Here is a 25,076-nt window from a genome sequence, read left to right as displayed (position 1 = left end):
CCAGGATGAGAAGGGATGGAGTAGCGATGCCCAGTCATTGCTGCTTTCTAAGGAGGCGGATGGAAGTTAGAAGATGGAGTAGTGGAGACAGCTCCATTTCTAAAGGGCCATGAAAGGCAGGGAAATGGAGATTCCAGTTCTTTTCTGCAACATCTGGAGCAATACCCTCATGTTAAGAGCACACGGACGATTGATTAGAGTTTTTGCTAACTTTGAGAATGAAATTCAAATAGACAAGGACTTTGAAATATGTTTTTTTCTGTCTTTTATCATTTTTATGGAAAATAATGTTTCTTTGTAATAACATGATTGCTGGGGGTGAAGCCTACAAAAACTAAAAAACCCTATTAAAGATGGGTGACCAAACTGGAAGAGCTCATAGCCCTGGACAGTGGAGGGCCAAACAGTAGAAGGGTCTGGCAAATAAACTGTTGGAGAAAGCAAGGGCAAAAAGTTTGTATGATTGAGAGGGTTTAAGAGATCAACTGCAGTAGAAGACAAGGAACACAGTTATTTGGATTTGTTCTTATCTTACAGTATCATGAAAGGTTTTTCAAGCCATCCAAGAGTGAATCTACTGTGATATACTTACCCTTTATAAACAGAACATGACACCCCTCTATTTTTGTGTTATTGTTATAGTCAATATTCAGTGACATTGTTTCCTTTAAAGACCAGGATGGTGCTTTGTTTTGTTTCCATCTTTCTTATGTTGAAAAGAAATTTCTGGATGGAATTTGTAACATTTTAGCACAAACATGATTAAATGACTTGTGTATCTCTGAAGGCTTCTGTGATATTTAGTTTGACAGGCATGTTTAAAATCTGATGCCTTAGACTGTGACTAAGACATTTAAAGAGTCTAAATCTGTATTTGGTCAACAAAAACCAAAGGGATAGGTAAACTCCAAATTCAGTTTAAAGGTACTTAGCATGCTAATAGATGTATTATATTGGATGGCTGGGAGGCTCTTTGTCCTTATTTTTAATTTTGATTAGAATTAAAACCAGAAACCAAAGGCCTCAAAATCCAACCCCCAAAATAGCCATCTATACTGAACCATGTAAATAAAGGCTGATCTTCAGTCTGCTGAAGGAAAAATAGTAAAAAATATCAGGTTACATAATTAAAAAAGAGCATAATTGTGCAAAAGGCAGAACAGCATTACATTTATATTTTTTATCAGTAAAGCTTTGGTAGTTGAATTTATCATTCTCCTGAGTCTTACATGCAGGTGCATACACCACTGTTCATTTTGTGTCCTTTGGTTAAATCTTTGACCATATTTCTGGTTATTGAGATGCTAATGAAGATGTCTTGCATTCTTAGGATGGCTGAAGAATCTCTATTAATAGCTGTTTGCTTTTCTGGAAGCAGAGGCATAGTTATAATCAAGTGTTTTGAAGTGGTTATATCAGAATGTGAAATATCCTGTGGTTATACTGTGGAGTATACCAGTGGTGGGAACTCTGAGGAGCTTGCATGCTTGGCAAACAGGATAATGAAGAGCTTAACAATAAGGCTTTCATGAAGACAATGCAGAGTTTACAGCATGGCTGATCTGAATGGGTTTTTATGAGTACAGAATGTAGGGGCCCACTGACCCCTCAGATATTTTTCTTTTACATTTTCAAAATTCTCTTGCATATCATTCATATAGGGAGGATATGCCAGAATTCTTTGGAGAAGCTAAATGGGGTGTGTTAGCTAATATTCGTCTTACTGCTTCTTTCTTTCTTCCTTTTCCATGTGGGTGCTCATTATTTTTCAAAGGCCACCAAAATGTATGTACACCTTTGTATGAGGCAGTAAGGACAAACATCACAGCGTACCCTGCAAAAATTACATTGGAAAAGGATCCACACACCATAAAAAAAAGCTGGTCATAATCCTAATCATTACTTTAATAAATATGCAAAATAGAACTTCCCAGCTTGCTTCAAAAGACCTTTGTCCTTTACCAGCTGCACTGATCTATGCCTAGTGATGAAGACCTGAGCTGACCCTGTCAATTTATGAACCCATGATTCTAGAGATTCTTTAACTTTCTAGCTTAGATCACCATACCATCTTATTCAATTCTTTTACTAAGCAGTACCATGTATTCTGCAAATAATCCAAAATAACGTTGTTAACATGGTCTAAGCATTGTGATAAAAATGTATTTAATTGGTGAGAAATGTCCCCCGGGTTTCAGTCTTTGTTTAGTGTGTCAAGTTTGAAGCCAAGAAGAAAAAAAACCCCAACAAAACCACCAAGCAATTCTCAAATAGAAAACAGGAATTCAAAGGCATGCTCCCCCACTAGGAAGCTGGCTATCTGAAATTGTCTTCATTCTAGCATTCCCTTTTAAGGACAGTAATTGACACTTCAATCTCATTTAAACAGTAATATAAAATACTTAAACAACCTTTTTTTTTTTCCTTGTTCCACATTTCTATAGGTGTCAGCCATATTCTTTTCATTCAGACTGTGATGTGGATCACAGACTTCTTGGAAAGGCCTTGCTTGCTTCAACAATAACTTTTTTATATTTGCCACACATTGGACATAAAGCCCTGGAGAAGTTCAGCAGCCATTTATCTCACACATCACCTGGTATTTTGCTAGACCTGTAGCAGTTAGGCAGTTATATTTTTCACACTGTAGACAGCCAGAATGACAAAATTTAGAGCTAATTTCTTAGAGGTAGAATTGGAATTGAATGGCTCTGGAAATAGGAGGAAATGTAATCCTTTGAGTGCAAGACCTTTAACTGACAAGTTTTGATGTTCAAAGCAAATAACTTTTAGATTTTGCTTTTAGGAGACAATCTTGTTTCCTTTGCCTGTTTTGATAAGAATATTGTTTCAGGGACTTTTTTCAGTATAAAATTGATTTTCCTGTATTCTCATAAATAGCATTTCAAGAGAAATCTCTAGTAAGAAATTTTTAAAAGCATTTTTAAAAGTACTTACCAAAAGTTAGGGTCCTATGTGTACATTTGATTTTTAAAATAAAATGTTATTTAATAATTTGCACTACCTTGAAAAATCAGACTCAATTTTCAATAAAGCATTTAAGTAAAGAAGCTAATTTACCACTCTCTAAATACAATTGCTAGTCATATTGCTGGTTTTAAGTGTTTGCCAATATGAAAAATAGAAGCATAAAACTTTTTATGTCATTGTCTTATCTTATGCCTAAACTCAGAGACAAACAAGGAGTTCCACGTCTGTCTGTTGTAATAAGATGCACATCCTCCAGTGTTGGAGGCTGCAATTTCTTTCATTCAAAGCAAGGAAGTCTAGGTTTATTTTAGGCCCCAGCCTGAGCTGATGCAAATCTCTTTCTTCTGGATCCCAGGTGAAAGTACTATCCTGAACCAACCTGTTGAACTGATCCCTGCACAGCTAAAAATCATTGCAGGAGAGACAGTTCAAGAGAGAACTAGGCTCTAACCTCAAGTTTGGGGCAGTCAGCTGTGAGAGAAGGAAGAAACCCTGGGAGGAAGACTATTAAACCCAGCACCTCCCAGTTGTAACCTTATGGCTGCAGAGTCAAACTCCTCCTTATCCTCCCAAGGAAGCCAGCACTTTTTGAGCAGTTGTTCAACGCTGCCATCAGTATCCATAGCTAAGGAGAAGTCTGCTATCCTGCTTCTTCTGTGGAACTGTTATTCTATTCAGACATGTACGGAGATGGTCATGTTCTGCTCTGAGGGACTTGGGGTCCCTGCTCCATGGGACTTCTTGGGGCGAGGTGGGTGAAACCTGCCAGGGTTCGGCTTTGGCCATGGCACCTCCAGGTTCCCATCAGAATAGCAGAGCTCATTGAGTTAAGGCATTTCCAAGAAAATATAACTGATCAAGGCCATTTTAGATCAGGTTTAGTTCTTGTTAAGTCCGCCCTTGTATGAGTCTCTTGATTAGATTCTTCTCTGTTCATTTTATCTTCCAGATACGTGTTAGATTGTTAGATACCTATTAGATATATTAGTACCTGTTAGAAAGAATAGACCATTACAAGACCAGGGGAACATGGCTGTGTCTACTATTTTATGAAATGTCACTGGTCATTATAACAGCAATGTCAACTGTGATGGTGGAAGAAGGTTTTGAGAGAGGATCTTTCAGCATTTCAATCTCTCTATGCCTATAGTTCATCTCTATATTTCATCAATATACTTCAATATATCTGTATTCTGATTAAGCTGAAAACATACAGTTATTTTCTGTAATGTACAGAAATGCCTCCTTTGTGAAAGCATCAATTTTTTTCTCCAAATTGTTTAATTCTGAAAAACTTTAGTTCTTAAATTGAGATAATTACACCACAGGATACAGTATATGCTTTTCTCTTTGTAAACCAAGGTTAATTCAAGTGATGTAGAAAAATATTGACTAATGTGATGATATTGAAGAAATCATGTAAATAGAAATAGATTTTTAGGAATGACTGGTGACTTTGTCATTTTATATTATTCGGTTTGAGACATTTTAAAATCGTCTTATAGTAATTTATTGGTTTTCAGGATTTTCAAGACATTAAGGCTCTTTATAGCTTTTTCGATTTGAGCACCTAATAACTGGGGGAACAAAAAGCATTAATTACTTTAGCATCAGCATCCAGAACCTGCTCTGAATTCTTTTAAGAGGTGATGACTAGGCCCACAGCTGCTGTGAAGATCTTCGCTGTTGAGAAGTTAGCATTGTCCATTTGGTCAATGGACAATACCGATATCTCCGCCTTCCCACCCAAGTGAGATCTTTCTCAATTCAGTCTTCTGTTCTTTCTAGTACTTCTTCAGACAGCTCTTCACAATACAACTGAAACCTCAGTTTGGAGAATAGGATCCACTGTGCTGACCTTTCTTGTAAAAATCTAAAGGATTTATTTATTGTAGAGATTTGTAATAAATGTCACAGTACTTCAATTACACTTCTAAAATTCAAGACTCTAATAGAATTTTACTCTTGCTAATACTATGGTATTCTTTTCCATAAGTCAACTTGGAAATATTTTTCTATGTACTTTTTAAACATGGAGCAAGAACGAGTGAAAGTCGGACAGGTTTCAAGTTTCCCTTATTTTGACAATGTCTTTATTTAAAGACTCATGGTTGAAAGACATCTGGACATATGGGTGAATGGACTTCTACACATTTAAAAAAAGGAATTATCCTGTATAGTATTAGATTTCTGTATTAAGATGATATTTCAGGCAAAGTAAAGATCTCTTTTCACCATGCATATGAAATAACTTAGAAATGTCATCATTCTGTCTGAGCTCAAACTCAAGGGTATTTTAATGACTTTTATTTCACTTTCATCTATTTTGCATTATGTTGAATCAGTGGTATTGCTATCAAATTGCTTTCTGCTTTAGAAAGTAATGAGGCAGTAGAAGACAGTGTTGTATTTGTAGCTTTTGTATTGGTGACAGCAATTAAAAAAAAAAAAAAATGAAAGCTTGAAAAGCAAACACAACTATCTCTCTCTTTCTGCCATTTTCCTAGCAATATCCACAACCCACATAGATAATATAGGCCAGGCTACCCAAAGGCCAAAGCAGAAGAATGCAAAAGGCCTTATTTATGAACTGTGTACAATATGGGGCAAGAAAGGTCGGGAAATGGGGTAGGTTTCAGGAACCCATTTGGTATCCACTGATTTCCAAAAGTGTAGGCTTATGACTTGCCATATCTGTTCCCCATTAATTTGCCTAACAGTTCCACTAGGGATTGCCAGCAGAGGAACAACCTTGATCCCACACAGGATGGGATGCCAGATCCTATCAAGGTGTGGCACATTACTGATGCTCTCTGCAGGAGCATAGTTTTCTTTCTTACACTTCTGCCTTGCCCCAGTATGATTTCTCTTTAAGTATGACTTCATCCTCTGCTTTGATACCCATCTACAAAATGGTATTTCCTTAAAATATAACGGCTCTGTTTCCCTCTTTGGTCTGTGTACTATAGAGTAGATCATAATTTTGTGAGCAACTTCAATAACCAATAATTCTGGAAAAAATATTTAATTCTAATGATACGTGCTATTTTTGCTTTGTAGCTTGGGGGTTGTTGCTCCATATTCATGGGATTGTTTTAATTGGATTTAATATCATTTTGGCTTACAGTAAGAAAAAGAAACAGTCAGTCTGTTTAAAAGTTAATGGACTTCTAATTAAAGTAAATTTCATTTGACTTAAAATTCTTTCACATTAATTACCAAACTTGGATTTCAGAGTGCAGTATTTATGGGCTGCCAAACTATTTGATAGGGATCCAATGTATTTTCATTTCTTTGTGACAGAGGAATGCCCTGAGCCATTTACAACCTTTGATATGCATTAAGAATATTTGTTGGCATCATTTAGCTGGATTTATGTGCATGAACTGGGTTCTGAGTGTTGCTGTTAATGTCTTTTGTTCTTCATCATTTTTTAACTCCAAGATAAGCTACAGTAATATAATTATTAAACCTTTTAACCTGTAGATGCTATGAGAATTGATTAAACCAATGAAGATTTAAAGTAATTACTGAAAACCATTCTGACACATTCAATTTTTATGCTTGAACCATTAGACTGCATATTGTGTGTGCACTGCATAAAACATACAGCACAAGCAAATTTTTTACTTTTATTTTTGTGTCATCCTATTCAAGGAAACTGTAAAGTAACTATGTCTGACACCTGCCTTGCTCTCTTTTGTGTTGAGTGTGTTAATGATTCTGGAAGTTCACAAAATACCCATGGGTTCCCTTCAGTAAGTCTTCAATAAGAGTGCACAAAGGTATACACTAGCATGCAGTGAATATGCCTCTGGATGTAGAGCACCATACTTGGTTGGTTGACTAAACTCATCAAATTAAATTAATTTGGTGGGTTTTATTAATTTTTCCTTTTTAATGCATGATTTATATTACTTTTATTATTATTTCTGCATTTTCTCTCCCCCCCTCTTTTTGTTTTACATATTGCTTTCATTTGTTTATAGAAGAAAAGAAAGCAGATCCAGAGAATGGGGATACAGGTAGGGTGATTTATTCAAAATATTTTCATGTTTTTGCCCTTAAGTTCTTTGATCTATTATGTTTACGCAAATGTGTACCATAGAGTTGGATCACAGTTTTGATGTATTTTGGGGATTTCAAAATAGACACTAGGAAATGGAAACTAAGAAAGGGCTTTCCCAAATGTATTTCCTTTGCTTTTTTAAGGGAGTCAAATTAGGGTGAGAAATGGGAAGAAAGAGACCAGAATCAGCTAAAGAAGGCTCTCGTACACCTTAAGACTTCTGTTCTGTCCTCCCCACTCCAGGCACAGGGTGTGCTCACCTGCACACTGCCTTTTTCCTCTCTATTACAGGTTTCTGACTTCCAAAATCTCAGTGTTTCTGTAGTCCCCTCATCACTAGTTTTCCCCCATGCCTGAGCTGCTGTGCCTCCCCAATTTTGTATCCCTCTTGTCCATGCCTATCCAAAACTAAATTTGTCCTAATATTTTAAGAGAAACTCCACTCTACTTCCATACCCCAGATTTTCTTTTTACTCTCTGCCCCAGAAGCCCCACTGTACAGCAAACTCCTTCTCCAAACACATCACCATCGCCAGCATCTATTGTAGCTAGAATAGTTTAATAACTCCCACTGGAGAAGGCAATGAAAAAAAAGAAAGAAAAAACACAGCTCCCCTCTGTTTTTATTTTTATTTTTTAAATAGGTAGGTTTGCCTTAGGCTAAGCTGGGTGATAAGGCCATTTTGTTGTCCCTTTTGTCTCTGGTGTGGACCACAGGCTACCAACTGAAGAGTCTTACCCTAGAGAGTAACCATTGTTTGACCTGAAGAGCAAATAACAGTCTGTAGCTCCAGGCTGAATTGAATGATTGCTGATTCTATGAGCTGTTGAGGTCAGGAAAAGTTAGGTATTAACCACACCACTGATTACAGCCCCTTAAAATTTTTAGCATGAAACAAACATTTAGTTTTTAGTTTTCAGTTATGAGGAAAGCTTTAATGGTAAAGTAGCTGAATCTTATCTTATTTCAAGTTAAAATATGAAAATAATGGTTTGCATTCAAAGCTGGAACAGTGATTCTAGTGCCTGCCCTGAGTCCTGTTGTAGGAATTATACGGCTGCCACCTAGACCATGGTAGGAATTATGTGGATGCCACCTCAACAGGGCTTGTCCCAAGGTTCTGCTTTGGTAAAAGAATCAGAGTTCCTTCTTCTGCTACATTTAATATGCAATAGTAGTTACGAGCTGGGGTGCCTCTGAAGAGGGGCCCTGCCTGTCGATTGTTACTGGATTTTGTAGTCTCTATAGGTTGCATGATTTCCTGATGGCACTTCTGCTCATCCAATCCTGTTCATGGTGTCTGGGGTCTTCTCTTCTTTTGATTTGCTCCTGCAGCCTCCAGGCACCTTTTTTGTCAGTCTTGAGACATTTTCTTATCTTTTGTTACAGAATATCCTGTAGTTAAAGTTTTACTTATACTTCCTTATCTACTGGTTACATTTCCATAGATAAAAACAAAGGTTAAAGTACAATTCATACAGCCTAAGGCTTAATTTGCTTTAGTCATTAGTGCTAAGCTCTGGCACAAATTAGTCTCACACTACAATCCTCATGGATCTGAGGGCAGGTTACAGAGTTGCTGTGCACAGTGCTTGGGCACCTTACTCTGGCATTTCAGGACTGTGTTTGCATTGTAGTTGTGTTGCTTTCCCTCAGCACACTCTTCTAAAAATATGGAGAATGGCTGGTATTGAATCAGCAGCTGGCTCTTTGTCAGCCAGGAATTTCCCTGTGCTGATGAAAACCCCACTGAGCTAACCTTCGGGCCATGGGTTTTCTAACATTAGAGAGTTGTTCAAAATAAGCAAAACTCTGAGATGGTGCCTACAGTGTAATGATCCCAGTTGTGTTTGGTGAGCAACATCAGGCTTTGTTCTTCCTGCAGTCTTTCTTATTTTTTTGTGTTGCTATGGCTGAAGTTTGAGTGTCTCATTGGCTCTTTCTCTTGGAGGCACAGCTACTGTCTAGAAGCAAAATTCTGGAAGGAAGTTAAGGCAGAAGTGTACAAATGAACTCACTTTTGCCTGGCCAAAATTTGGTTGCAAACACTTTGGTACATTGTGGCAGTAGACGAAAGTATATCAGAAGTAGCTTTAATTGTTCTAGTGTCAGTCTCTATAGTCCTGAAAATGTGTTGTGCTGGGCTCTAGCTAAGGACCTGAATAACACAAGGGCTCAGTCAGCCTTGTGCTACCAGGGTGAAAGCTTATGCTCCTACATTTTCACCACTATTAATAACTAATAGTTTGATTCAGTTTAGTTCTGATTTGTCTACACACAGTCCATATACACCTCCTGATTACAGTGGAGTCCTTAGTATAGGACTGATGTTCACCCTTGGTTACCAAAATCATGTTAGGAGCTGAAGCTTCCTAATGCACTCGGACAGTTACTGAACTCTCTGGAAGTACTTTCTGCTCCTGCTAACCGCCCCCCCCAGGTTTCAGCTAAGTATAAATTTGCCAGCAGAAGCGGAGATGATGATAGCCCTGCATTTCCACCACTTAGTGTGACATGCATGCAGGCTGGACCATGTGAACGGGAAGTGCCGCGACACGCACTTAACCTTTCCTACTCCCATCCAGATCATGGCTGCATCTGGCTTTAGTTACACTGAGATTAGCCTGCGGCAGCCACTAACCCTGCACACTCTTTCTGCATGTCAGCTCCATGCACAGTACAACCAAAGCTGATCTTCTGCATTATGAACTTTCTACTACCCTCAGGATTCTCTCTTTTTGCATGTAACTGAATTCACTTACTTGTTAAAGGCAGTTTCAAAAATACATAGCAAGTTAGATTTTCTTTTAATAAGCTTTTATGGAAATTGAGTATTTTTTTTCTAAATTTTGCTGTCTTGTTTTTCTCTTGAGACTGAAATATGCCACCAATTTTGCTTATTTTTCTACAGAGGACTCACACTGAGGGTTTATGTGTTATACTTCCCTTTCGACTGCATATTTCAGAGTGCTTGGTTTTGCAGACCATGAACAATTGGAAACCTAACTTTCACTTTGCCAAATAATCATAGACAAGAATTAATATTTTCACAAGTAATTGTGAAATTTCTAATTTATGCTCAAGAGGTGTTATTTCATCACTACTTGTAATTTCCTGAAATTTGGCAGAATATCTGGGGAAAAAGAATGTATGTGATGATTTCATAAGAAAACTTCATAAGAAAAATTGACAAAATTTCCCTTTTGGTGAAAAACATCTCCTTTGTTACATTACTGAAGAATGACAAGTGGATTTGCAGAATGTTATGACTTCAGCAAAAGACGATTTCTTTCTTTAAGCAAAAAGTTAGTGTGTTTTACTTCAAAACCACTTATGTGTTACTTCTGTCATTGAAAAAAGAAAAATATCATTTTCCAGTTTAAAGTTTTTGTTTTCAAGAGAGAAATTATATCTTTAGAGCTTTTAAAACTAGATCCTTAAAAAAATCACTGCATCTTACTGATAAATTGGCAAGTATTGCTTTGGGGCCTATAATGGTTGAGGAAAATTGTGATAGGAAAAACTAGCTATATTTTTTTTTAGGAATTTTCATCTGCTGCTGTCTTTTTCATTTTGTTTCTCCCTATAAAACACTGGGTTTTCTTTTTCATTCATTTTTGTTGATTTTCATTTCTCTTAAAAGTTTTGATGAAGGCTTTTCACTCATGTTGTTTGTAAGGAGTAAAGATGGAGAGTTTGAATACAAAAATCAGAAGCCAGAGGTTTTATAGATAACAGTACAGTTTAGCCTTATTTCCTTCCCTCTTCCTCTCACCCTCTTCCTTCCAGATTTCCCACAAAGTGCTGCAAGATTTAGCTGGCGGGTCTCTCTCGTAGTATGTGCTACTACCATTACTGTTGTCAAGAAAGAAAATACAAAGCTCAGAGGTCCTGCAGAGGCCCTGTGCAAAGCCCCACTTTACTATTAGATTACAGCTTAGAACTGAGATTTAGAGTTTAAATCAGATTTATATAGTACACTGGAATCTAATATTCCCATCTCAGTTCCATAAATAGAAGTCCAGATTGTTCAATATATATAATGTACAGAAACTTCCATTTATGACTAGTGGGATTCTGAAATTTTAATCTTAGACAACTGTTGTGTTAAAATTATGGAAAGTTTAAGACAAATGTCAGTCAAAATGGATGCTTTTTAGCATTCAGTGGATAATGAATTATTCTTGATTTATACCATGTTACAGTGGAAGAGAATCAAGCCTGTGTGTGTAAAATAGATAACTATATTTTGTTTGAAAATCTTTTTTTAATTCTGGGCTGTTGTCTTCCTTTCGTTTTTCTATTTCTCACTTTTCCACCTCAGCTTTGGCACTTACTTCCTTATAATTTTGCATAGTAAATTGCAGTGTTACAGTACCAGTTGGCTGAAACCAGCTGTTGCCTGTCATATCATACCATGCCCAACCCATCCCTAACTGAGACTAATCCTGTATTTGGTCCAAGAAGAGTGAATCCTGAAATCATTCTTGAAGTTGTGTGTCGTTAGACTGTAATACAGTGATGCCACTGGGTGGCTCTTTAACATTCCTTTATACATCTTTAAATTGCCTTGAGCATACTAAGAATGTGCTCAAATGGTAAACAGAAGCTCTGCCAGCCTGTGGTTGTTACTTGATTAGTAATTCGGTATAAAAATGCTGCTATCACACTATAGCAAATGCAGAACCAGAATCTCCACCCAAAATAAGCAGGTTGTCTTTGCATTCCTTTTTTTAAATGAAAGACTCAGTTTCTCTTGAATATTTTTGAAATAGTAAAATCCTATTCTGTGGAAGCATTCTGTTCCATTTACATTTGTTTCTTCCACAAAGTTGGTTTCATTTGAATTGTGTAGATAATACAACACTTATTAAGATTCTGCTGAAATACTTACTTATCTACTCTTTTCCTCCTCTTACAATTTTTTGTTTTTCTGCAAAATTATAATTCAGAAATTAAAATTGTATACACTATGATTTAAGTAAATCAGATTTCATCTCTTTCTGTTAAAACTTCCATGAGCATAACTTTAAACTTGGAATTGAGGACTGCTTGTGTATTTATTTTCTTTTTTTTTTTTTTTTTAACTTAACAGGTGCAATGGATGTAGAAGAGAGGAATCGCCAAATGAAAATGAGCAAGTACAAACAGGTAGCAGGATCAGATTCCAGGCTGGAACAAGATTATCATTCTAAGGCAAGGGAGTTTTGTTTTGAAAAGCAACAAAATATGCTAAACTGAAATATCCAATATCCTTTTAGAAAGTAATAGATGAGTGGGAGGTTGTTTCTTCAGCAAAAGTTTCTTGTGTGTCTACAATAAAATTATTGGAAACGTGCAGCAAAACCCTTAACACAGAGTGTTCTTGATTATTAAAATTTAAGAAGGATAAGTTAAATCAAATAAAAGTGGCAGTGTAATTATCCATTGGAATGAACAATAGGGTCATGATTTAAAAGCTCAAAGAGAAGGAAAAAAGAGGTTTATTGAGTGACAGATGAGAACTATTGAAACCTGTTCATGGCTTTCATATAGTTGAACACAGGGTAATCTTGATCTATTGAAAACTGGAAGACGTAGTGTTACTTAGTTTAATAGTGGCAGTTTAGCTTTTGGAAAAGTATTTGATACATCAACACAAGCTTCCACCCCAGCTGTGGCAATTTGCCAAAAATCTGAATCATTTCATAGTAGTATAGCCCCAAATATACTATCCAAAATTTCCTGCTATCTGGAACAGGGTCATGTCATATACAGTGTGTTAATTAAAATAATCAAGATATTTTCAATTTAAACTTCTATTATACAAAAATAATTTAGTGTCCTCTAAAAAACTTCATTAATTGAGGTCAGATTGTAAGTGGGAAACACGAGATTTCTGACCTATAAAAGCTGGCTGAGGAAGACAAGTCTGGTTTAGACTTTTATTTCCAGGATGTAGTTCCTTAATCCAAGGATTGGCAAAGTTACTGTAAACTGAGCCATTTAATATTTGAAAACAAAGAAATCATCAAATTTATTAAGTATTATTAGTTTTGCAGATAATGTAGACTAATATACTTGATAAAATTACTTTCTAGAATGTACATTTCAGTGTGGGAAAAAAGAGGAAGAGCTTTAGTGAAGCCGATGACAAAATGGAAAACGCTATTAATGAAAATAGTTAGAATTGACAAAACAAAACAAAAAAACCTATGAAAATGGCTTAAAATACATAAAAACTCTGTAGATGTGCTGCATGATTATTTGGGTATTTTACAAATGTAGTTTTTACTACAGAAGGCATAGGAATTTTTATTAACATATAGGAGGGACTTGGTACACTGTCATGTTTAGATGCTTGTTTTATGTTGACACTTATGGCAAAATTATTTTCACATGTGTCTATATTGTCGGCTTTGAAAGGTGTTACCTTTTAGAGATGAGCGTAATACTGTGAGCAGACCTTCTCGCAAGTGTTATGATTGTATGTACCACACAAATATGACTTTATGTATTGTATGTATAACCAGACTTATTCTGCTAATTTTCTTGCTCCCTCAATGCTTGACTGAAATTTGAGTCAGAAGTAGGACTGGCACAGAGTAAAGAGAATAAATGGGCTCTCATGTGACGGAGCTGGATAGAATATAACTACCTAAGGAAACATTTCCTAGCCTTGTTATTTCCATTTCACCCACACCATATTATTGGGCCTCACTATACATCTTATATCTTTTTTATTAACATTTTACCTTCAGTATTATTGGAATGTATTAAAGAGGAAAACTATTAATGGAATTATTTTATGAAAATGATGATTTATTTATTGCACACATCAAACAAATTGTCTTCAGAAATAAACAGTTAATTTACTCTTCTGCCAAAGCGTAGTTTCAGTATTTGAAAATTAGTTATTTATTCTGTCAATGAACTTGTGGAACTAGACACTGAATATTCACATATATGTATTAATTCGAAATGCATTCTTAAAATTGTGTAGTTTTAAAGCCATGTGAGAACCATAACTCTCATAAACCATATGAGAGTTCCGCCTTCACTTTTTTACTACCACTGCTTCAATTCCCCTTAATTAAGTGCTTATATTATCTAGAGACAGAAAATGAGTAAGTATAATTTATCTACCTGGTTTCTACAAAAATTCTTCTGGAATCATGAACTGAAACACGTATGTCAAATGCTGACTGAAATCTCATGTTCTGTATACTATACAGTGACTTTGATTTTTTAAATCTGTCAACTGGCACAAGCAGGCAGTCAAACATGCCATGCCTGAGAAAAAAGTCATTAACTAGGCATTAAGAGACATTCAGGAAAGCTACCAAATGGAATTTTCTTTTACATTTCTGTTCTATTTCTTTCTTTAAATTGAAGTCAACAGCAACTGTATGTCCCTCACTATTACTTTGAGTTAAGAAAAAATATTATTCCTTGCTGAGAAAGCAAAAGCTATAACAGTAGAAGTTATATTAAATATTAAAATAGGCATCCTGTATTATAACTCTCTAGTTTTGTTCTACCTCTGGAAGTCAGTACTAGAGGCTTTAGAGGAAGGTACATACACTTCTATGGGGCATAGTCATACATTAAGAAGCTTGTGGGAAAAGTATACTTCCAGACATCGGTATTCTTAGAAGCTGCTGAAATATGAAATTGATTTTCCCTTATATTTTTTCCTCATGATTGGTAAAATTGCAGATTCTATTTTTATTATTCATATACATGCCTCATTATTTTTGGAAAACTAAGTATTCTGCTTCCATAATATTTTGTATACATGACTTCAGCAGGTAATATATTGTGTAAAAGGGTTATTTCCTTAAATCATAGAATAGTTTGGATTGGAAGGGACCTCTAAAGGTCATCTAGTCCAACCCACCTGCCGTGGGCAGGGACATCTTCAAATAGATCAGCTTGCTCAGAGCCCCGTCCGGCCTGACCTTGAATGTTTCCAGGGATGGGGCATCCACCACCTCTCTGGGCAACCTGTGCCAGTGTTTCACCACCCTCAGCGTAAAAAATTTCTTCCTTCTATCTAGTCTCAATCTACCCCCCTTTAGTTTAAAGCCATTCCCCCTTGTCCTGTCGCAACAGGCCCTGCTAAAAAGTTTGCCGCTATCTTTTTTATAAGCCCCCTTTAAGTACTGGAAGGCTGCAATAAGGTCTCCCCGGAGCCTTCTCTTCTCCAGGCTGAACAACCCCAACTCTCTCAGCCTTTCTTCACAGGAGAGGTGTTCCATCCCCCTGATCATTTCTGTGGCTCTCCTCTGGACCTGCTCCAACAGGTCCATGTCTTTCCTGTGCTGAGGGCTCCAGAGCTGGACACAGTACTCCAGGTGGGGTCTCCCCAGAGCAGAGTAGAGGGGCAGAATCACCTCCCTCGACCTGCTGGCCACGCTTCTTTTGATGCAGCCCAGGATACGATTGGCCTTCTGGGCTGCGAGTGCACATTGCTGGCTCATGTCCAGCTTTTCATCCACCAGTACCCCCAAGTCCTTCTCGGCAGGGCTGCTCTCAATCCCTTCATCCCTGAGCCTGTATTGATACTGGGGGTTGCCCTGACCCAGGTGCAGGACCTTGCACTTGGCCTTGCTAAACCTCATAAGGTTCACATGGGCCCACTTCTCAAGCTTGTCCAGGTCCCTCTGGATGGCATCCCGTCCCTCTGGCGTGTCAACCACACCACTCAGCTTGGTGTCATCTGCAAACTTGCTGAGGGTGCGCTCGATCCCACTGTCTATGTCATTGATGAAGATATTAAACAGTACTGGTCCCAATACAGACCCCTGTGGGACGCCACTCATCACGAATCTCCATCTGGACATTGAGCCGTTGACCACTACCCTCTGGATGTGACCATCTAACCAATTCCTCACCCTTTACCGGACAGTCCACCCATCAAATCCATACCTCTCCAGTTTAGAGAGAAGGATGTTGTGGGGGACCATGTCAAAGGCCTTACAGAGGTCCAGCTAGATGACATCTGTAGCCCTTCCTTTGTCCACTGATGTAGTCACTCCATCATAGAAGGCCACTAGGTTAGTCAGGCAGGACTTGCCCGTGGTGAAGCCATGCTGGCTGTCTCGAATCACCTCCCTGTCCTCCATGGGCCTTAGCACAGCTTCCAGGAGGATCTGTTCCATGATCTTCCCAGGCACAGAGGTGAGACTGACTGGCCTGTAGTTCCCTGGGTCTTCCTTTTTTCCCTTTTTAAAAATGGGGGTTATGTTTCCCCTTTTCCAGTCAGTGGGAACTTCACTGGACTGCCACGACTTCTCAAATACGATGGATAGTGGCTTAGCAACTTCATCCGCCAGTTCCTTCAGGACCCGTGGATGGATCTCATTGGGTCCCATGGACTTGTGCAGCTTCAGGTGCCTTAGATGGTCTCCAACCTGATGTTCTCCCACAGTGGGTGGTTCTTCATTCTCCGAGTCCCCGCCTTTGCCTTCTGCGGCTTGGGCGGTGAGGCTCGAGCACTTGCTGGTGAAGGCCGAAGCAAAAAAGTCATTGAGTGCCTCCACCTTCTCCATATCCCGGGTAACCAGGTGTCCTGTTTCATTCTGGAGAGGGCCCACATTTTCCCTTGTCTTCCTTTTATCCCCAATGTACCTATAGAAGCTTTTCTTGTTGTCCTTGACGTCCCTGGCCAGATTTAATTCTATCAGGGCTTTAGCTTTCCTGACCTGATCCCTGGCTGCTCAGACAATTTCTCTGTATTCTTCCCAGGCTACCTGTCCTTGCTTCCACCCTCTGTAGGCTTCCTTTTTGTGTTTGAGTTTGCCCAGGAGCTCCTTGTTCATCCATGCAGGCCTCCTGGCGTTTTTACCTGACTTCCTCTTTGTTGGGATGCATCGCTCCTGAGCTTGAAGGAGGTGATCTTGGAATATTACCCAGCTTTCTTGGGCCCCTCTTCCCTCCAGGGCTTTGTCCCATGGCACTCTACCAAGCAGATCCCTGGAGAGGCCAAAATCTGCTCTCCTGAAGTCCAGGGTAGTGAGCTTGCTGTGTGCCCTCCTTGGTGCCCTCAGGATCTTCAATTCCACTATTTCGTGGTCTCTGCAGCCCAGGCTGCCCTTGAGCTTCACATTCCCCACCAGCCCCTCCTTGTTGGTGAGAACAAGGTCCAGCATAGCACCTCTCCTCGTTGGCTCCTCTGTCACTTGCAGAAGGAGGTTATCATCGATGCATTCCAGGAACCTCCCGGATTGCTTATGCCCTACCTTGTTGTCCCTCCAACAGATGTCAGGGTGGTTGAAGTCCCCCATGAGGACCAGGGCTTCTCAGCATGAGGCTGCTCCTATCTGTCTATAGAGGGCCTCAGCCGCTCAGTCTTCCTGGTCAGGTGGCCTGTAGCAGACCCCCACTGTAATGTCACTTGTCCCTGCCTTTCCTTTAATCCTGACCCATAAGCTCTCGGTCGGCTCCTCATCCATCCCCAGGCAGAGCTCCATGCACTCCAGCTGGTCATCGACATAGAGGGCAACATCCCTTCCTTGTTTCCCCTGCCTGTCCTTCCTAAAGAGCCTGTATCTCTCCACCCCAACACTCCAGTGATAGGAGCCATCCCACCACGTCTCCGTGACGCCAATAAGGTCGTAGCCCTGCAGGCGTGCACACGTCTCTTAACTCCTCTTGTTTATTCCCCATGCTACGTGCGTTTGCACAGAGGCATTTAAGTTGGGCCCCTGATGAAGCTGTCTCACTGGCTGGAGTTCCTTTGTGCTGCTCTTCAGGCGCTCTCCTGATGACCTGTGATCCTTCTCCAGGCTCTGGGCATCTGTTGCTGGCCCTGGCATCAAACTGGTAGGAGTGGGATGGATTGAGGTTCCCCTCCCTCAGAGGGGGGAAAAGTTGCTTATGTATGGTTTCAGCATAGACATAAGGCAAGCAAGCAATATATTTGATTTTCATATAAACAGATTTACAGCTAAGGAGACATGAGAAGAAAAACAGCATGGACATTAAGGATTAGGTAAAAGTATTTCTGCTATTGGAACAAATATTTATTTCTGAATATTGAGTACTAGTAGACTTGTACTAAATAGGATATATACTAAAGTCTGAATTGCAGTGCTGGTAGAAGCTGACATGCAGGAAAACCTGAGTTCTGGTAATACAGGAAAAAGGCACAGTAGCACAAGAGTGCTCCACCAGAGGAAAAAATAGTCATTTACCATACTGTGGCTCTGCAACACTAGCCTGATTTATGTAATTTTCCTCAAGAATCTTTCTAGGACTATTTATTGTTTTGCATAAAAACTAAGCTTCCCAGTTCTTAAGTGTTTAAGCAAGATGCCCTGTGAAGAGGGAAGGGCCAAGATGGGAGCCTAGAGAAGCTGAGTGAGCAGCATGCTAGATTCACTTTGGATTCATTTGGTTGATCTGGCTTTTGAAGTCAATTCCCAAACTACCTCTTAAAACCTCTCTGAAACTCTCTGCCTTGCTTCTTGCTTGGTGCTGCTCTTCTGGCAAACAAATCGATAGCACTATTTGGTGAGTAACTCCTTCCCCTGGCCATTCCCACCACTGCTCAGTTTCAGGAATGCCTGCTGACAAACAAAGGATAAAGGATGCAGGGAATCATGCCATTCCTCTCTCCTTGCCCCCATGGCTGGAACCTGCCCAGTGGATTGACAGGGAGAGTTGAAAAGTTTTGTTGCTACTGAGAAAAAAGAGAAAAGATACTTCTTGCATGGGGAGCCCTAGAAGTGTTTGCAGTCAATGTGAAATCAATGTAGAATCAACAGAGAATTCCACCAACTCAGGCCATATTAGAGACTAGAGCATTGAATGCCAAACTAACTAAAGGGGACTGGATTTATGTAGGAGTTAGAATAGTGAAAAAAGATTGTTTTCTTTAGGAACAAAGGTAAAACAGAGACTGGAAACTAGCTGACACACATTTAAACCTCGAAGTATCATGAGGCTCATTTTATTTGTTTTATTAGGAGAAAATAATGACCTACAAAAAGGCAGAGAAATCCAGTTATATAATACAGCAATTAGTAATAGTCAGGAATGTAGTAATTAGGAATGTAGTATATTAGAACAACAAGGAACACAGTTGGGGTAAAAGGCCAGATAAAAACTGAAATTTTTGCAGAACTGGTGACAAGATTATTTAGCCAAATGTAGGAAAGAGTATACCAAATAGAGAATAATATAGAACACCAAAGAGGACTTTCCAACTCCACCTTTAATGATTCATATTGATCATGACTGAAACTTTCTACATCATCAACCGTAGAATGCTGCAGTTCCTGTTAATCAGTAACCACAGTTCAAGCTTTAGATTTGCAAGATACTGTGCATCATGAATATATGAGCATAATTCTCTGTGTTTGGTGTAGGATACTAGTAGTATTAGGCATACTAGCATGCTACTTTGAGATCTTCTAACCTGTTAGCAAGACCAAGACAAATTAAGCTGTGGAAGAGAAGAGTTAAGCATGCACTCAGTTTATTTAAATAATATAGATGCAGCTGAAATGCCCTTGGAGCATGCAGACACTGAAAAGCTGCAGTTCTTCAGACTGAGACACTTTGATTCAGCAATGAATCAAGTACCACCTTATGGGTTACCTGTGTAAGAGAATGTGCAAAAGGTAAGCACTGTAACACTGGAGGTGGAAGAGGTTGAGTTTGAATACATCAGAAGCAGATCTCCTTAACTCTTAGTCTTGTCGCAATGTGCAAAAGTGTCCAAGAACTCCCTTTTTCCTCTGAAACCTGCAGTAAGTAGTTGTGTCATTAGTACAGCTACATGTGGTATCCTTTGACCTGTGTTGTTGACTGAAACATTTGATTTAATGGTGTTTTGGGGATACCCTTGTCTCCTCCTTAAAACTCAAAACAGAGCAGTACACAGAGCAGCAAAGATTGCTAGCAGAAACACTTGTCACTTTTCTTCTTGAAACCCTTGCGGAGGAGGAGTTGAACAAACATCCAGGCAAACAGGATGATGAGACCTTTGATATTCTTACTGTATATAAACTGTAATTGATTTATATTGGTTTTGAATTGGCAGTTGTTTTTGAAAATTTAAGCTTAGAGTTTGGGAGTTCTGGGAAGATCATGATATGCCCAGTAATAATTTGGTAATTTATAACAATTCTGAATATACCTCTTTGACCCTATAATTGTTTCTTACAACTTCTGTAGTTAAGGATGTAGTTAGAAATATTCAAAATATTTTATAAAAAATGGAGGTTATTTCCTCAAAACAGTGCAGAAATTGGAAATCTGGTTTGTATAAATTCCTTTTTAACATACCAGTTTAAATTTTAAAATTTTAGATATCTGGTTAAAACTTGGAAAGACGAAATAATTAGAATGGAGCTACGCTGAAGAATAATTAAGAAGGCAAAAATTAACACAGATAATACCACATACAAATATTCCATGCAATTAATTTCTATAAAATACCTGCAAAACTAAGGGCCTAACCAGTAGAATTTGGTAGGCTTATAAATAGGAATAGCTGTGCGTAGTTTTATGGGGTCCCTTTGTCTTCCCCATCCCCACCTCCACACCAATAAGCTCTTTGCTTCAGGAAATAAACCAAACACCAATTGGGCTTACAAAGAATTTTCCATCTGAAGAAACTGTTTAGTTATTGCTTGTTCCATGGCTTTTGTGTTTTCCTATGGACTAGTCAGTAATTGTATTTTTGCACAAGGAACTTGAGAGCTAAACCAGCTGTTGGGTCTGGAAGGACAGGTCCTGTCACTCTCAAAAGGCTGTAAGCGCTCAGGTTACCCAATCAATTGTGCTCGTTTGTGATATGTAAGGAATTTTACTACTCAGTGGCAGAGAGAATCTCACTGGCCCATAGTGCTGATAGCATTTATATTTTCAATCAAGTATTTTATTGTATTTTTAATACAAAAAGTTTGTGGAATAAATTGCTGGTGTTGCGGTTCTGGTTCCTATAAATACAGGATTTAAAGTTCAATTATAAGACTTAAAAATGTAGCTAGATGAAATAAATTCAGAATTCTAGATTTGAGTTCTATATGCATGGTAACGTAGGAAACATCGCTACTTTCAATTCTATTTTTATCAAACTGTATTTTGCTGATGGGTTAAAAGTAACTTAGTGACTTTGAATACAGATGTGGATTGCTGTGATTTCTAATATTTTCTTCTTTAGTCGATATGCAAACTCTCAGAAAAGATTTCTGTTGCTGTCGTTTTTCTTTTTCATTTATTTCAAGCTCTCTTCTGATTTATTTTGGTTTTGATGCTTTTCTAATTTATTTTTTAATGTTGAGTATCTGTGTCTGTTGGAGATTTAGGGTATTCTTAGATGTAATACTGTGGTTAACACAAATACTGCAGTCACATATGGTGATGGCTGAAATATAAACATCTGAAAGTAGACTGATACTGCCTGTCTTTATCTGTCAGCAGGTACTTTCTGTTGTCAGCCATTTTCTTAGTTTTTGTGTAAACTTCTATTGCTAATCATATATCTAGAAAGCAGAGGTTAAATACATTAAAAAATGTTGTTGAAGTACCTTATAATTTTACAGTGAATCTCAAAGAGAAAAAATTACTCCTGAAAGTAAAAAATAAAATCATCAGTCTATTTTGGCTCTGAATATTCATTAGTTATTGGAGTTTATCGGGGAAAAAAGGGATTTCAATAGCAGAAAATTACATTTTTCCATTTTATAAAAACAACAAAAAATACTAAGTGTAACACAAAGTCTTGAGTTTTACTCTTACAGCAATGAGTTAAATAATCTTTTGCAAAAAAGCAAATATTTTCCAGAAAAAAAATATTTTATCAAACACACATATATATCAAATATACATCAAAATGTATATCAAAAGATTTCTATCAAAGCCAGATTCAATTAATTGTAACCATTCCAGTAATAATCACATTTAAAAATCACCGGGGTGCTGTTTTGACTGATTTCCAGCCAGAGTAATCACTGCAATTTATCTTAAACCCTTTTATCCTTTTCATAATAGAAGGGCTTTTCCTTTCAGAACTGTATTGTATAGACACATGAATTGCTAAACCATTAGTCTATTTTGGTTCAAAGTGGCTATCTTTTCATAGTAAACTCAATTATTTCTGTTTACAGTTCTTATCTGAATTTAAGCTGTAAAGTTCCAAGATTCTATTGAACTGAGTAACAATTAATGTATAAAATAGTGTGACTGTGTTTGAATTAATTATCTAAGATGTACTGAAACTGATGTTATGCTGATAATAAATGAGAAAATCTACGGAAAACAAGAAACAAAATTAACACGGAAATATGTACTAAATATCTGGGTGCCAAAGTGTGACATTCAAAAATAGAGAATATATGGAGTTAATTGAATTGCTGCAACAGTCAGGGAGCTCCAAGAAATGAAAATAATAATCTATGATAACATGTATCACACCAGACTGCACTTTGTGCTACTTAATTCTGTGCCGGGCAGAATAGGCGCAAAAAGGACATTATTCACATTTGAAAGATAAGAAGGGTAGAGCAGTGGTTCCAGCTAGATGGAAACATGTTTACTAGATCAATTTGCTAGGCTATTGACCTTGAAAAATCAAGGAAAGCATGGCATGCAAGTAGAAAGGATAGACCTGAAGTCCCCATGCAGTGCTCACATGGAGCCTGCTTAAACGTGTAGGATTCGAAATGAAGAAGCAGGACCTTCGTCTGTCTGCTTCACAGGGGGTGGTTCAGAGGCCACTGAGCACTCTCAGATTCAGAGGCAGGAGAGCTGGCTGGCTCCTCGCCTCACGCACCTCCTGCCCTGCCCGGCTCTCCTGTGCTGCAGCAGCTTGAGAAGGTACCCCTGGGATGGCCACTGGAGGTGGGCCTGGTGGTTCAGCTGGGCATACGATCGAGGATTCATCCAGAGTTTACTGTTATCATTTGTAATTCTGATGATAACGATGAGGCCTGTGAAGTGGTTTTAGCAGTGTGGATATTTTCTTTGGTTCGGTCTCTGGCAGTGCTTCTCTTTATTAAGTGGGCTGATTTTCTTTGATAGCAGCCCCAAAGTTATCAGTGGAAATTTTGCCAGTTTATCAACCTTTTTCCAAACAACAGATTTGTGGTTTTGAGGAATTTTTGCCATCTGTCATGCAAGAAAAAAGCTATGTATCTCCATCAGATTTCCCCAAGGCATTGCATTTCTTTGATTCTTTATTTTGAAGTATCTTAACTACATAATCCCTTGCAGTTAATTGTAGTGAATATAACTGTGACTTCAAGCATCCGTATTGCAAGTAGTATATATGAAGGACTTGGATGGATATGTAGCACATCACTATTTTTCTGTAAAAGCTGGTTCTGCACAATGGAACTAATCAAAGTAGGGTCAGGACCTTGGAGTCTCAGCACAGGGAGGTCTTGCAAAGCCTTAATGCTTTCAGCAACACTTCCAGTGAGAATGTTACTAAAACGTGAAATTATCTCTGTGGCCCTTCTAACCTATGGTATTTCTGACTGTCATTTGTTGGAAGTAGTCTTTGCTTACAAGAATTAAGACTGATTTAGTGTTAAGCAATAGAATATTTTCTTTAGTAATACATCAGAAGGAATATTATCCTCCTCCTGCAGATGGAAATCATTGTTTTACTGACAGTCTGGAATCAGCGAATACTAACAGGGAATAACAAGAAAAATAATAAAAAGCAGTTCTGAAAATTTAATCCTTACTTCTGAACAGAGTAATGATGTACCCATAAAGTGTTCATTTTTGTAAGATGAAAAGTAGAATAGTTAAATTATTGCAGCAAAGTTATTCTACTAGTAGTATTCCAAGATAGTAGAAAATGAAATTTTAGACAGAATTATGAAATAAAGTTAAAGTCTGCATTAAAAAAACCTCTTTTTTTTCCCCCTAAAAGAGCATCTTGTCCTAAATATTTGCATTGAATATATATACATTTTTCATCTAATAACCTTAAGTATCATGCTGAAAAGAAGTTTGGAAATTGTGTTTCTTCCAGAGTCAGTTTATGTTGAGGAAAAAAAATCATCTATCTAACTGCCAAACATACACAATTTTGTCATGAAGTTCAACTTATGTTATCACAGTAGAGTTTATCTGATATATCTTTTTTCTTCAAACTATGCAAAACCTTTAAAAGATGTTATATTTGTTTCCTCATATAGAGTATCTTAGAACCATTAAATTTCAGAGAACCAGGATGCATCATCCTGTTTCTGTTCTCTCTCGAGTGACACATGCCATCAGGTAAAAACATTTCCAGTGATTTGCATATTTCTGCAGTTTAATCTGAAGCAACTAGCTAATTAATAATATCTGCAAGTTACTTAGTTTGAACAGGATTTTCTAAAAACAAAATTCAAAACACTGTGACGTAGTTTTCTGTATCTAAGAGACGATAACGTCAATTCACTTCTGGTAAACAGGATGACTTTCAGTTTCAAGAATTGTAAAGAAGTAACTTGGGTGTTTTTTAGGACGCAGTTAGAAATGTTTCCTTTCCCACTTCTAAGCTAGTTTCTAGTCACATAAATTTAGGAAATGCTATGCTAATGCTATGCTAAGGAAACATCTGTAAAATGAAAATAACTTCAAGGGTTCTAATAATTCATAGACATTTAAGATCTTCAGAAACATTCACAGAAGTTTTTGACCCCAGAATAGTTCCAATACAGATAACTGTCTTGTGAAATGATCTAAATTTCTCATACAGTTTCAACTGAATTATTTTTTGTTTCTTTTCCAGAAATGTTACATATTATCCACTGTTAAAGTGTTTTATGTGGTGAAGTTGAAGTTGCAAGTAATGTTAATAGGTGTTGCATGTTTTCTGTAAAAGTGAATTCAAATTAATCTTACAAGGAAGCAAAGAGGTAAATTATTATAGTATTTACAAGGCGATATGACAGACATAAGTAATGCATGTTTTCTAATTACTTCCTCTTTGAGAACTGAAGGACAATGACTAAAAAGAAAAAGAGACAGTTCAGTTTTTCTATTCCCTAGGAGCAGTTTGCATGCTTAGGATCCCCCTGC

The 25,076-nt window shown here is 37.9% G+C and overlaps 1 protein-coding gene across 41 annotated transcripts in view; it reads left to right on the top strand.

Moving 5' to 3' along the window:
- The window catches only part of RIMS2 (regulating synaptic membrane exocytosis 2), a 515,547-nt gene that overhangs the window by 399,767 nt on the left and 90,704 nt on the right, over positions 1-25,076 (top strand). For 20 of the 41 annotated variants that reach the window (XM_076329268.1, XM_076329267.1, XM_076329265.1 and 17 more), the window contains one exon: positions 12,157-12,257. The exons of 13 other annotated variants lie outside the window; for them this stretch is intronic. In XM_076329268.1, coding sequence (XP_076185383.1) covers positions 12,157-12,257 — 101 coding nt within the window. Of the gene's footprint in view, positions 1-6,980; positions 7,017-12,156; positions 12,258-25,076 lie in introns of all 41 variants that reach the window. 8 more of the 41 variants (XM_076329285.1, XM_076329287.1, XM_076329286.1 and 5 more) reach the window with 1 other exon arrangement.

The sequence above is a fragment of the Aptenodytes patagonicus genome, chromosome 2 (genome assembly GCF_965638725.1).
Source record: "Aptenodytes patagonicus chromosome 2, bAptPat1.pri.cur, whole genome shotgun sequence".
NCBI lineage: Eukaryota > Metazoa > Chordata > Aves > Sphenisciformes > Spheniscidae > Aptenodytes > Aptenodytes patagonicus.
This window is presented reverse-complemented; position numbering and strand designations above follow the sequence as displayed.